This window comes from Podarcis tiliguerta (genome assembly GCF_965153285.1).
Source record: "Podarcis tiliguerta genome assembly, chromosome: 13".
Lineage (NCBI taxonomy): Eukaryota > Metazoa > Chordata > Lepidosauria > Squamata > Lacertidae > Podarcis > Podarcis tiliguerta.
The window spans coordinates 53271836-53285970 of NC_139546.1; the positions used below are offsets into that span (position 1 = coordinate 53271836).

The window sequence follows — 14135 nt, forward strand, 5'->3', positions numbered from 1 at the left end:
GGCCTGAGGCCAACAGAGAGCAGGGTCTCCAACCTCTCCAGGGAAAAGGGAGATTTTGGGGGCCAAAACACCAACCCTGTGCACCTTTCTACTTGCATAATAATAAAGTCCCAACGGTTCGTGTGTCTCCATTCCAAATATTTGCAGAGGTGAGGACTGACCCAATAGGGTGGCATTATGGGATGGACCAGTGGAGGGGCTGCAGGGGATTCCTGAATTCTGGGGCACCTGCCTGGCCACTGGGGGAGAGGCAGGGGGCATCTTGGGCCTGATCCTGCTGCTGCTCTCTTCCTACATTCAAGACACCACACCTCCCTCTGGGGCAGAGGCAAGTGGGGACACAGGTTGGCTGGTAGGGGGCGTCCTGTGAAATCATGGCAAAGGAGTGCCCCTGAGCATGTGCAAAGTGATTCCCTGGAGGCTGTGCCTGGGGTGGCCTCCTTTTTCGGTCTCTGTCCCCTTTAACTTGCTGGTTTCTAAAAGAGGCGGGAGGGCCAGGCCACCTGCGAGGGATTCGTCAGCTGCATTGCGGTGGGGCTGGACTAGATGGCCTTTGGGGGTCCCTTCCAGCCCCACAATTCTGGGGTTCCTTAGGCCCCTGAGTAAAAGCGGCGTTTCAGCTTCCGAGCCCGCCCAGGCTCGCCCTTCCTTGCCGCAACCCGGCCCGAAACAGCCTGTCCGCCTCCTCCCTGCGCTTTTACAGGCGCAAATCCAACCGGCGCAGCTCTTGCCCGGTGGGATGACGGCCTGCCAGGTGAAGCCTGCCCCCATTTGGGAGGCGGGCGAGGCCGCTGCCCGTCCAATGGGAGCCCGGGGGGCGAGGCGGGGCGGGACTCTGCCCCTGATAAGCCTCCTCTCCGGCGCCGGCGGCGTTTTCTGTCTCCGGTCTCTGCCCCGCGGCGCTCGCGATGCTGGTCCAGTTCGCCCCGCTGCGCCTGCCGCTGCGCCGCCGCCTCCAAACCGCCGCGGTGCTGCAGTGGGTCTTTTCCTTCCTGGCGCTGGGTGAGGGCTCTGGAAAGGGGTGGGGGGCTCCTCCTATGGGGCAGTAACCCGGGGCGCTGCTGCCCTGGGGGGCGCGTTGGGAAGGGGCTGGTTTCGGGGGGCGCTGCCCGCAGGTGGCGAAGAGGCAGGTATTCATTTCGGGGCGGGGGGAGAAGAGACTCCTGTGCTCATTTCAGGGGGGCTGCAGGATTTTCGCTTTTTGGGAGGCTGTGCAATCCCGGGGATTCTTTAACAAAAAAGTCGAGGCGGGGAGAGTTTGGCGCCTCTCAAGGAGTTTGTGGGCTGCCTTGCTTGGCAGAACGTGCGTTGCCTCGGGGGGGGGGTCCCCTCCTCCTAGCTCCCCACTAGGAAAGGGGGCGACTCTGCCAGCTTGGTTGAAAGCAGGGGGCAGAATCCGCCCCGCTAAGAGTTCGTCGATTTGGAGGAAGCAGGGAATGAGCTTTGGGTCGGCTGCGCAGGTGGGTGGGAGGCTGGGAAACGGGGGGGGGGGGGCTTGGAGAGGGGTCTCTTCTGCAGCATCCCATCAGCGTCTGCTCCAGAGCCACGGCCACAGCAGAGTGCCTCTGAGCATGTGCAGAGAGAGGTCCCTTTTGCTGGCTTCTGAGTAGGCATTCATGCCACTTTCCTGTTTTGTATAGGTTGTTTAGCTTTGCATACTGACCTTCATCTGGGGGCGGTTTGCAACTTTAAAATGCAGCTTAAAAAAAAGCGCAAAATAAATAATAAACAAGAGCAAATACAAAGAAATACAGATTTCAAAAGGGGTTAACCAGCCAGAGGCAGAGGCTGAGTCGAGACATGGAGCATGCGCAGAGCGCCTTTCCTTTCACAGTGCGGGGCAGCCCAGCCAGATGGGTGGGGTATGAATAATAAAATTATCATCATCATGTTCAAGAGAAACATTTTAATGTATTGTGAAGGAGCAAGCTGAGCCTCCCTTGAACGGGACCCCAAGGGGTCATCCAGCCCAACCCCCTTCGAGGCAGGAATCGGCTGCGGTGGAGCAGAGGCTGGTCCCTTTCCCAGCAGCCAACCTCTCGGAGGGGCTTGTGGTGTGGGATTTGCAGGCATTGTATGTGTGTTGGTTTTCCTGGGTGGGGCGAACACTGAGGACTAGCCTCTTGAGGGCACCTCACCTAACCCAGGCCTGCCTCTCTCCCCAGCGCAATGCTGCCTGGTCTTGTTCCTCGTCTTGCTCCTGGGAGACGGCTGGGTGCTGGCTGTCCTCTACGCCGCCTGGCTGTACCTGGACTGGGAGACCCCGGCCAGAGGGGGCCGTCGCTCCAACTGGGTCCGCAACTGGGCTGTGTGGCGCTACTTCCGAGACTACTTCCCCATGACGGTGAGCAGGGCGTGTGTTTGTGTGTGTGTGTCTTTGGGCTGTGAAATCTGAGGGCTCCCTTGGACAAAAAACAAGGACCCCAGCCAGGAAGACCAGAGCCAAACAGCAGCCAGTCGGCTTGGTCTTGATTGAAGTCTGTCGCGACAGGACTCCCACCTGCCACCAGGTGGAACAAGATGGAAGCCCAGAACAAAAGAGAACCCAAACTTAGCTGCTGATCCCCATGTTAAGAGGGACACGGGTGGCACTGTGAGTTAAACCACAGAGCCTAGGGCTTGCCGATCAGAAGGTTGGTGGTTCAAATCCCCGTGACGGGGTGAGCTCCCGTTGCTCAGTCCCTGCTCCTGCCAACCTAGCAGTTCGAAAGCATGTCAAGTGCAAGTAGATAAATAGGGACCACTCCGGCGGGAAGGTAAACGGCGTTTCTGTGCGCTGCTCTGGTTCGCCAGAAGCGGCTTAGTCATGCTGGCCACATGACCTGGAAGCTGTACGCCGGCTCCCTTGGCCAATAAAGCGAGATGAGCGCCACAACCCCAGAGTTGTCCCTGACTGGACCTAATGGTCAGGGGTCCCTTTACCTTTAATCCCCATGTTACACCCCCCCCCAAACTACATCATGGTTACATCATGAAAGGGGAGGTCTGGTGGCAGGAATCTGAGCATCCTGGACCCTGCCCCATGGTTCCCCTTGCCCTCCACCAAACACCCATTAAGTGTAAGAAAAGAGATATTCACATTTCCCTGTTTCCCAGCCAAGTTCATCCCACCCTTTTGTCTTCATCTGGGTTTGTTATTCCTGGAATGGCTACCTGTCTGGCACTCAGGTATCAGGATGCCAGGGATTATCACTCAGGCAGAGGGGCTGCTGAGTAGCTGAGCTCACCTGTCTATAGGAATTTCTGAAGTTTTCCCTGTGAGCCAGTACAGAGATCCATTGATCAGTGAATTCTTACATTTGGTATCGTGCAGCAAAGGCCCTTTGAATAGATGGGAAGAAACTGTGACCAAGTGTTTTGTGGGGACAAATCACAAAAGTGATTGTGCTGATTTTGGTAGTGGGCTGCATGTGCATGATATCTGCTGGAGGGGCAACCCCCCCCCCACCTATGCATAAATTCCTGCAACAGGGCCTGGCGTGGCCTGTGCCCTCCTTGGCAGGGTGGCGTGCAGAGAGTTGCAGCCCGGCTGGTGCCAGACGTCTTGCCCTACTTTCCTTTGGAGGCCAAGGGGTCTTGGCGTCTGGGCAGCCCAGGACCTCCAGACACACCGCCCAGGCCTGTGCACTTCCATGCTGCAAACCCAGCGGTTAGACTTCGCCCCAGGAGACAGAGAGATGCCAAAGGGGCAGGAAGGGGGACCCTCAAGGGACATCTAGCCCAACCCGCTTGCATTGCAGGAATTGCAGCTAACGAATCCCTGATCCGGATGGCCAACCAACCTCTGTTAAAAACCCTCTGCGGAAGGGGAGCCCACTGCCTTCTGGGTCAGTTGAATGCCTCTTGCAGACAGAAAGTTGTTATCTGTAAAGTCAAATAAGAGATATGTGTAAGAAATTGAGAATTAATTGGTTAAAGTGATGAAAATCTAATATGCAGAGAGATATAATCTATATATCCTTCTGGCTTCTCCACGTCCTCCTTTGGCCGAGGTCCACCCCACTGCCCGCCTCCCCATGCCCTCGCCGGACTTCCCTCTCTGCCCCACTTGACCTGGGCACAAATTCCACCTCTGTTTGAACAGCAGGAGCAAACATTCAGGAAAAGCCACATTCCTTCTGTCCTGTGGAATAGAGAGGACTTCCCTGGAGCCCTTCGCAGACCCATAAAAGCTCTGCAGCCCCGTGGAAGGGGGGGGCAGTGTCTGCCCCATATTGGAGAGGTGTGTGGGAGGCAGAGGCTGCAATGGCAAGGCTGAGCTGAGACACGGAGCATGCGCAGAGTGCCTTTCCTTCCACAGTGTGGGGCCGGCGCTGCTGCAGGTGCCTCATAATAACCTCTTTGCATTTGTAAGGAAACCCTGGAACTCCCTGCCTGTTGATATCCGTCAGGCGCTTTTGCAGGGCTCTTTTTGCTGAGAACATTTCTGCTTAGAGCCAGACCTTCAGGATAGGTCAGATACTTAGACCGTGGTGCTGATAACGCCAAGGTTGCAGGTTCGATCCCTGTGTGGCATAGCTGCCTATTCCTGGGGTTGGACTAGATGATCCTTGGGTTCCCTTCCAACTGTTATTCCAAGGCCCGTCCAGATGTTTAGAAAGCCGATGTCTTAATCGGTTTTTAGTTGATTGCTGGCTTTATTCTTCAGTTGTTCTGAAGAGTTGCTTTTACCAATACTTTTATTGACTGTCTCTCCTCAGTTTAGTTGGCCTTGGTGAAGATTTGACGTTTTCATCCCCAAAAAGTTTTTGATTTGAGTTTCTACTGAAATGAGGCTGCATTTTAACGTTGTGTTTTAATCTTGTTTTTATGTTGTATTTTAATCAATTGCTTTTTTATACCTGGTGTTAGCTGCCCTGAGCCCAGTCTTGGCTGGGGAGGGTGGGGTATAAATAAAACTTATTATTGTATTATTATTATTATTATTATTATTATCCAATTGCTCTCAGGTTTTTTTTTGTGTGTGCAATATATAAAACCCCACGGAGTGCTGCAGGTTTCCATGGGAACCAGAAAGTGGCTTTGAGCTGCAGAATTGTAGGGTTGCGTGGGACCCCCAAAGGTCATCCAGCCCAGCCCTCTGCAGTGCAGGGGTCCAGTGACAACATCTGGGGGAAACACCCATATCCCTCTAGGGTAATTTATTGCGGGGGTCACCAAATAGCCCTCTCCCCCTACCACCTTCGGGTGCCCTCCCCTCCCCAAAAAGTGAGGTGTGTGTGTGTGAGGAATCTCCCCTGCCTGGCTTCATTCAGTCCCCCTTGCGCTGCCAGCCCCCCATGTTTCCGGCTGCTTCCTCACCCTGCCCCCCTTTTTCTCCCCCCGCCCCACGGCAGCTGGTGAAGACGGTGGATCTGGACCCCTCGCGCAACTACCTCTTCGGCTTCCACCCCCACGGAGTGCTGGTGGCTGGCGCCTTCGGGAACTTCTGCACGGAGGGCACCGGCTTCTCGACCCTCTTCCCGGGACTCACCCCACACCTACTGATGCTGCCCTTCTGGTTCAAGGTGCCCTTCTTCCGAGACTACATCATGAGCGGCGGTGAGAGGCTTGGGGGACCCGGGCAGGGGGCTGCCGGGCTTGGGTGGGACTGTGGAACTCCCTGCCACAGGAGACGGGGATGGCTACCAAGTTCGTTGTCTTTAGAATTGTAGAGTTGGAAGGGGAGCTCTTTCTCTCTCTCTTTCCCCGCAGGGCTGGTTTCCTCGGACAAGAGCAGCGCCGCCTACCTCCTTGGCCACGAAGGCGGGGGCCAGGTGGCCGTGATCGCTGTTGGGGGGCCTCCCGAGTCGCTTGACGCCCGACCCGGAGCTCTGACCCTCCAGCTTCGCAACCGCAAGGGCTTCATCAAGATGGCGCTGCAGCACGGGTGAGTTTGGGGGTGCAAGGGACCTCTGTTGTTGCTCCTCATGACTTGTCCGTAGCGAAATCCCCTGCCCTGATCAAGCCGGGCTCTTTTTAAATATAATTTTATTAAGGCTTTTCAACATGCAATTACCGTATTTTTTGCTCTATAAGACGCACCAGACCACAAGACGCACCTAGTTTTTGGAGGAGGAAAACAAGAAAAAAAAATATTCTGAATCTCAGAAGCCAGAACAGCAAGAGGGATCGCTGCGCAGTGAAAGCAGCAATCCCTCTTGCTGTTCTGGCTTCTGGGATAGCTGCGCAGCCTGCATTCGCTCCATAAGACGCACACACATTTCCCCTTATTTTTAGGAGGGAAAAAGTGAGTCTTATAGAGCAAAAAATATGGTAAACAAAACAAAACTACAGAAGCAAAACAAAGATATTGGAAAGAGAACGAAGAGGAAAGCAAGAGGAAAGAGAGATAGGAATAATAGCAGGAGAGAGGGAGGGAGAATAATAATATAATAATTTATTATTTATACCCCGCCCATCTGGGAAGTGAGGAGGGGGAGAAGTATTTGATCCCCTGCTAAATTTGCCCGTTTGCCCTCTGACGAAGAAATGACCCGTCCATCATTTTAATGGTAGGTTTATTGTAGCTGTAAGAGACAGAAAAACAACGGGAAAACCCCCAGAAACCCAGAAGACAAAAGTCAGAGATTGATGTGCATTATAATGAGTGAAATAAGTATTTGTGAAGATACCAGGTAGTCCTGACATCTGGCTGGTTGATAGGGGATCAAATAAATAAATAAATAATTATTATTATTATTATTATTATTATTATTATTATTATTATAGCACTGAAATAAGACCCATAGCTGTAACTGATTACGAATTATACCAGCAGGGCTTTTTTTATGGAACCTCCTGTTCCAAGAGCAGTCTATCAGGTTCCTAGATTTCTTAGGGGAATTTGGCCACAGGCTTCTGGACTGGGTGCCCCCCCTTGGCCTGATCCAGCAGCGTCCTTAAGGTGCAGCCTGCCAGCCAGGCCCCCACCCTGCGCCCCATTGCTCATTCTCTCTCTCTCTCTCTCTGCCCCCCATCTCTCCCTCCCTCCCTTCCAGAGCTGCCCTGGTTCCCGTCTTCTCCTTCGGGGAAAACGAGCTCTTCAACCAGGTCTCCAACCCCCAGGGCTCCTTCATCCGGGCAGCGCAGGATCGGCTCCAGAAGGCCATGGGGCTGGCGCTGCCCCTCTTCCACGCCCGGGGGGTCTTCCAGTACAACGTTGGGCTCCTGCCGTTCCGGAGGCCCATCTACACCGTCGGTGGGTAGAGCGCGGGGCAGCGTGGGGGTCTCCCAGGTGGCCTTGACCTGTTTGCCAGCAGAGCGGACTCCCTTGGAAAGTTGACAATCCGCCAGCCTGGGACTCTTTGGCCACCATCTCTGCATGGCCGCGGGTTGGGCTAGATGGCCTCTGGGGTGTCCCACCCAACCCGCGTACCGTTTTTTGCTTCTGCGACCTTGGAAGGCGGTGGGCTCTCCTTGACGGGAGGCTTGAAACCAGGAATTCTTTGGCTGTCACTCCCTGCATTTGAGAGGGTTGGGCTGGATGACCTCCAGGGAACCCCTCCCGACTCTACAATTCTATGCAAAGCCATTTCTGGATGAGGCCGGTGGGGCCTCCCCTTCGAACCACCCAACCTGGGCCTCTTCTGCCTGCCCCACGGCACCTCTCGTCTCTGCCCCACTTTGCTCCTGGACTGATGCAACACATATACACCCCCAACGCTGACTTCTGCACCATCTCTGCCTTTTGCAACCCCCCCTCCCCTCTGGGCCTTCCTGGCAGCAGAGCAGTCGCGTTGGACTTTGGCCTTGGCAGAAGGGGGGGATTTCGGGCTGACTCAGCTTGCTGCAACTCCCGGGGGGGGGGTCTCTCTTTGCAGAAGCCAAAACCCAGACCCTTTGACCCCCCCTCCACCTTTGGCGGGGAAAGGCTAACCCTCCCTCTGCCGCCTTCCTTTCCCAGTCCCTGCCCAGACTTTTTGCTGCAAGCTTCCGTATTTGCAACCGGAATGCTATGGGGGGGGGGGGGGGGGAGGAGCTGGTGCGTTTGTCTTGGGATAGAACTGTAGCATTGGGAGGGTCCCCTAAAGGTCCTCTAGTCCAGCCCCCTTTCACAATGCTGGAGTCGTAGCGAAGGAATCCCTTGCCCCAGCAGCCCCCTAAGCCTGGGGTGTGTATGTGGATTTTATAAAGGGGGGGGGCAGTCAAGCACTTGGCTGTGCAACTAGCATCCTTCATGGCCGAATCCTGGCCTGGCCCACTGAGTCCTGCTCTAACCACTTAGCCAGCAGAGGAGTTTGTTGTGACCCTAAAAGAAGCCGTCAGTGTGTGGGGGGGGGAGGTAACCCCAAGGGATAGAATAACAGAAATGAGTTGCAAGGGACCCCCAGGGGTCATCCAGACCAACCCCCTGCAACCTGGGACAAGACAAGCAGCTGGAATACTTCTTTGTGCCGAGTTCGAGCACTAACACATTCTCTGTCTCCCACCCACAGTGGGGGCCCCGATCCTCGTGCCCAAGACCCCCCACCCGTCATCCGAGGCCATCGACGAGCTGCACAAAACGTACCTGGAGAAGCTCAACCAGCTCTTTGAGGAGAACAAGGCCGCGTACGGCCTCCCCGAAGACAGGCACCTCGAAATCGTGTAGGGCAGGGTGGGGGAGAGAAAGCCACGGACACCCCCCCACCCCGAAAGAAATCCCCTGTGGGGAGCTTATTTCCTGGACTGCATGAAGGGGTTTCTGGCGAAGGAGATGGATAAGGAACCATTCCAATACTGGGGGGTTCCCCAGTCTCAGGAGGGGGGGCACCCTGATTTTTGACCCTTGAAGGATTCCAGGGAAGGAGGTGGAGGGGGGTGATGTGCACTTAAATGGGGGGGGGCTGGATAATGGCTGCTTTTATGAAAGCTGTATACTTGCCTCCTGGGGGTAGTTCCCTGTTCTGTGCCTGCCTGAACCAAGGGGGATGTGGGTTGGCCCCCCCCCATGTATGAAATGCTCCTTCAGCCTCTAAGCAGTTCCCCCCCTCTGTTCTCCTTCTGCAGAAGTAATAAAGGGCAGAATTGTCTTTTCAAAATGATGTGCAGCGCAGGGTTTGTGCAAAAGTTGCCTGCCCTCCTTGTCCCCTTTACCTGGTTTGGAGATGGGCTGCCACCTTCTTCTCCTACTGCCCCCCCCAATCCACTCCTGAAAAATGCAGCATGGAGAAAGCGGCACGGATGAAATATTTGCATAGTGCAGAGTTAAACTGCGGAACTCCCTCAGGCTGTCGATGGCTCCTAGCCAGGAGGGCTCTGGTCTGAATGCCAGAGCCTGAGAAGAACGAGGACGGGAGGTTTGTGGGTTTCTCAGTTGGCAGCGCACGATATTCCTAATCTCAGGGTTGTGGGTTTGAGCCCCGCCTTGGGCAAAAGATTCCTGCCTTGCAGAGGGTTGGACTAGAGGACCGCCAAGGTCCCTTCTGATTCTATGATACCTATTCAGCTACTGTGGGGGCACGATGCTGTGCTAGACGGGCCATTCGCCCGATTCAGCAGGCTACTCTTATGGAGGCCCTTTTTTTGCAGCTGACCCTCCTTGCCCAGGAATAGTCTCCCTGTGAATACCAAATAACGGGGGAACCCCAGTTGCAGAAGACTGATGCCCTCAAGTCCTGCTTGCTGGCCTCATCTGCCTCTGTCTCTTTCCCCTCCTGAGCTTTGTGACAGATAGTGGCATTGCTCCCCCTTCCAGAGCCTCGCTCGACCTATCCAGCTGTTCCAAAGGCCATGTCGGAAAATGGATCCCTGGAGAGGCTGTGGCGGTGGCGGCCTCCTCTAAGGCTAAGAATAACCTTTCTTGCCCAAGGGCTGGCTGGCTGGGGAGGTGCGGAGAGGTCTGAAGCAGATGATTACTGGCTGCATGTAGAGTTACGGAATTGTAGAGCTGGAAAGGGACCCCGGGGTCATCTAGTCCAACCCGCTGCAATGCAGGAATCGCAGCCGAGAGCCGAGCCAGGGCTGGCATCCTGCAGGCGGCTTAACACAGCTCTTCAACTGTCGGGTGAGGAGGAAGGCTGCTCTGCGCATGCTCAGAGGCATCCTTGGCTAAGCATCGCATGCACTGAGCAAAGATGGTCAAATAGGTTCAAGGGTGAAGCCCAACAGCTTGGGACCCTCCCTCCTCCTTGCTATTTGATGCTGGCAAATACATTTCGGGGTGCAAGTTGGAATGGGGGGGGAGTGTTTAATTCCCCAACCCCCCAGCTTCAACTGGACAAATGTGGATTTAATACACTAGATTCCTCCCCACCATGATTTAAATGTTGCCAAAGATTTAAAGCTCCCAGCTAGAACCCTCAGTGGAACCAAAGAAGAACCATCAAATTGTAGAGTTGGAAGGGACCCCAAGGGTCATCTAGTCCAACCCCTTGCAATGCAGGAATCACAGGTGAAGAACCCTCTGGCAAGTGACCCCCTACCCTCTGTTTAAAAGCCTCCAGAGAAGGAGAGCCCTCCACTTCCTGAGGGAGTCCCGTCCACCATGGAACAGCTCTTGCTGCCAGAAAGTTTTTCCTGATATTTAGTTGGATTCCCCTTTCTTGGCATTTGGATCGGTTGAATTATGGAGCAGCAGCAGAGACTCTTCCCTTCCACGTTCCTCTTCCTTTGCCAAGATTCCTTGCCGGAGGGCAGAATTGGAGACAGTTGTGCAAAGAGAGATCTGTCTCCACATCCTGAGAGCCAGCCAACAGGTGCTGGTGATGAAACGATCTGTCCGCCATGGGGAGCAGAAAAAATGCCCCCAGCCCCACTCTAGAGACTTGTGCTGCCTCAAGGTTCGCTCATCGTTCAGATTAAGATCAGAGGCAGCCACCAGGTTAAGTAAACACAAAGAGGATGCTAAGCCTGAGGTCAAAGACCAGGCAATAAATCAAACCGGTCAAAGATGGGACTTTACTCTTTATTAGCAGAGCCACTATTTGCACCGAGTTTGTCGGGAGTCAGACCCCATGAGCACAGCCCCTCAACCCCAGCAGGTCTTGCCCCATGGATCAGTTGCCAAGACTGAAAATCCTTGCCTCCCCACAGCCACCTAAGTCCCCTCTTCTGCAGGGCTTTCTTTTTGCAAGCAGTTGGAGACTGTGCCTGCACACAGCCCACCTCTCCTACGCCCTCTTCATGCCTCTCCTGGTTCCGGGAGACCCTGAAAAGAGGGGAGCTTGTAGCAGCAGCAGGAGACACCTGTGACCTTTCGCCATCTGACTCATCTCTGCCTCTTGGCCTTCTTCCTCTCCTGCCTCTGATTCTGCACTTCTAGAAGACTCCCTGCTCCTGAATGGGGCAACTGTGCCCCTGAAGGACCAGGTGAGCAGCCTGGGAGCCATTTTGGACTCACAGCTGTCCATTGAGGCGCAGGTCAATTCTGTGTCCAGGGCGGCTGTGTACCAGCTCCATCTGGTATGCAGGATGAGACCCTACCTGCCCGCAGACTGGCTGGCCAGAGTGGTCCATGCTCTGGTTATCTCCCGCTTGGACTACTGCCATGCGCTCTATGTGGGGCTACCTGTGAAGGTGACCCAGAAACTGCAATTAATCCAGAATGCGGCAGCTAGACTGGGGACTCTGAGTGGCCGCCAAGACCACATAACATCAGTCCTGAAAGACCTATATTGGCTCCCAGGACGTTTCCGAGCACAATTCAAAGTGTTGGGGCTGACCTTGAAAGCCCTAAACAGCCTCAAAGGCCCAGTAGACCTGAAGGAGCATCTCCATCCCCATCGTTCAGCCCGGACACTGAGGTCCAGCTCTGAGGGCCTTCTGGTGGTTCCCTCCCTGCGAGAAGTGAGGTTATAGGGAACCAGGCAGAGGGCCTTCTCGGTAGTGGTGCCCTCCCATCAGATGTCAAGGAGATAAAGCACTACCTGACTTTTAGAAGACATCTGAAGGCAGCCCTTTTTATGGAAGTCTTTTATGTTTGACATTTTAGCATTTTTTAATATTCTGTTGGGAGCTGCCCAGAGTTGCTGGGGGGGCAGCCAGATGGGTGTAGTATAAGTACAGTGGTACCTCGCAAGACAAATGCCTCGGAAGATGAAAAACTCGCAAGACGAAAGAGTTTTTCGTTTTCTGAGTTGCTTCGCAAGACTGATTTCCCTATGGGCTTGCTTTGCAAGATGAAAACGTCTTGCGCCTTTTTTTTTAAACCGCCAATGCATTCCTACGGGAAACCGTCAATGCACAGTGGTGCTTCGCAAGACGAAAAAATTCACAAGACGAAAAAACTCGCAGAACGAATTAATTTCGTCTTGCGAGGCACCACTGTAATAAATTATTATTATTTTCTGCCATAGACTCCCCCTGCTCACTAAGCCCTGTCACCCCTTCTGCTTCCAACACCTCCTCTTCCCTGTCTCTTCCCTCTGGCCACTCATCACCATCCCACTCCCTGGGGGGCTCTGGGGGGGGGGTCTTCCAGGTGCTGCAACAGGGTTCCTACTTCCAGCGACAAGAGAGACCCCCTGTAGTAAGAAACTTCTGGCTGGCTTTTATAGCCCATCTCCCCATCCAAGGGAATTTGCGTCCATCAAGGTCAGCTGTGGGTCGGAGATATACATACATGGAAGTCCCCACAAAGGAAGAATGGATACAAAAACTTGTGGAATATGGAAGAATAAGAAATCAAGATAAGAAACTTTTTATAGAAGAATGGAAATGGTTTATTTAATATTTACAGATAAATTGCAAACAGATAAAAACATTAGCAGGATTGTTGTAATGACCAGCAGTTTGAGAAGAGTATATATTTAAAATAGGTGAGCAAATTAAATGAATTTGCATATGCAGAAGATATTATAATAATAATAATAACAGTTTTAAGGAACTGCAGAAAGAGGGGGAAGTTTTGATTCCCCACCCCATGGTAAATCTTTATTGGTTTAAAATACAAATACAGATAATTTACAACGAAGGAAGTCAAGTTTTGAAATGTTAAAATGATTGTAAAATTAAGGAAATGTATAAACCTGAAAAGGACACAAACTATTGATCTTTATTGGCCTGGAGGCAGTGTCTCCCTGCCCACAAAGGTGTGTGACACCTTTTAAAACCTCAGAAAGTATCCCCCCATTTTGGCAGAAAGGCCACCCCAAAGCATAACAAAATGTCAAGGAAGGAAGAACTGGCGAGCAAAATTTGTGTGCCTGACTTCCCACCTGTCCGTTAGGATCCTTGACAATGGTCCTTCCTGGTACATCCTTTAGGAATGGCAAAAGTACTGTGGCCCTAGAGATGATTGCCACCCCATTCATTCCTGCTCTGCAAGTCTGCTCTATTTTTGGCAAGCACCTGTCAGACAGGTGATGGAGTAATAATTGACCCGTTGCTGGCTGACAGATAAGGTGTCAGCAAGCACCATTTTGCAAGGCTGCAGTAGCAGCAGGAACTCCTGTAGGGGCCGCTCTTGCAAAGGAAAAATATGGTCATTTTAAACTTTAAAGGGGATGTCATGTTTTGGTGCTTGGGGACGTGTGATAATGCACTTAGGTTCCTGCATTTATTTTTTGGGACTTCAATTTCTTATACTGCCCTGAAGAAAGTACACTTTTCACCCAGCCGTTATCGACCCCCCCCCCCAAAAAAGTGGGAGAAATGTAATAGAAAAAGGAGAAATTTGAGTGCCAATGTCTCTGGCTGCTTCTCGCATTTTGATGCCTATTTGCATTTCCTTTTGAAATTTCAATTCCTGAAACCAGGTCACAGGCTCACCCTATTTATACACAAATACACCCTTAGGACAGGTAAGCAAAAGACAGAGCAGGGATCCACAAACGTTTTAAACAGGGGGCCAGTTCACTGTCCCTGAGACACTATTGAGGGCCAGACTATAGTTTTAAAAAATGAACAAATTCCTGTGCACACTGCCCATATCTTATTTGTAGTGCACTAAAAACAGGAAAAATACAAAATTTAAAATGAAGAACAATTTTAATCAACATAAACTTATATTTCAATGGAAAGTATGGACCTGCTTTTGGCTAAGGAGACAGTCTGTGTCCAGTTCCATTTTTGTCGCTGCTAGTCGTAGCAAGTGTTCATCAGTTAGTCTGGATCTGGGTGGGGATTTCAGATGTTTCATTTGGGAAAAAGTCTGTTCACAGACATAAAGGTAAAGGTACCCCTGCCCGTACGGGCCAGTCTTGACAGACTCTAGGGTTGTGCGCCCATCTCAC

General features: G+C 52.8%; 1 protein-coding gene and 1 long non-coding RNA gene across 2 annotated transcripts; one reads left to right on the forward strand and one right to left on the reverse strand.

Annotated features, from left to right (window-relative positions):
• The first annotated feature begins 834 nt into the window (after window positions 1-834).
• On the forward strand, window positions 835-9002 carry LOC310663065 (2-acylglycerol O-acyltransferase 2-like). The gene is made up of 6 exons (XM_083410647.1): window positions 835-1002; window positions 2166-2344; window positions 5337-5541; window positions 5695-5869; window positions 6981-7180; window positions 8418-9002. The coding sequence occupies exons 1-6, from the start codon at window positions 909-911 to the stop codon at window positions 8570-8572; spliced, it is 1008 nt and encodes a 335-aa protein (XP_083266773.1). The 5' UTR covers window positions 835-908; the 3' UTR covers window positions 8573-9002.
• A 3597-nt stretch (window positions 9003-12599) lies between these two features.
• On the reverse strand, window positions 12600-13261 carry LOC310661379. The gene is made up of 2 exons (XR_014503918.1): window positions 13014-13261; window positions 12600-12953 (listed from the first exon to the last, which is right to left on the reverse strand). It is a non-coding gene; the product is annotated as an uncharacterized lncRNA (long non-coding RNA).
• Between the last annotated feature and the right edge of the window lie 874 nt (window positions 13262-14135).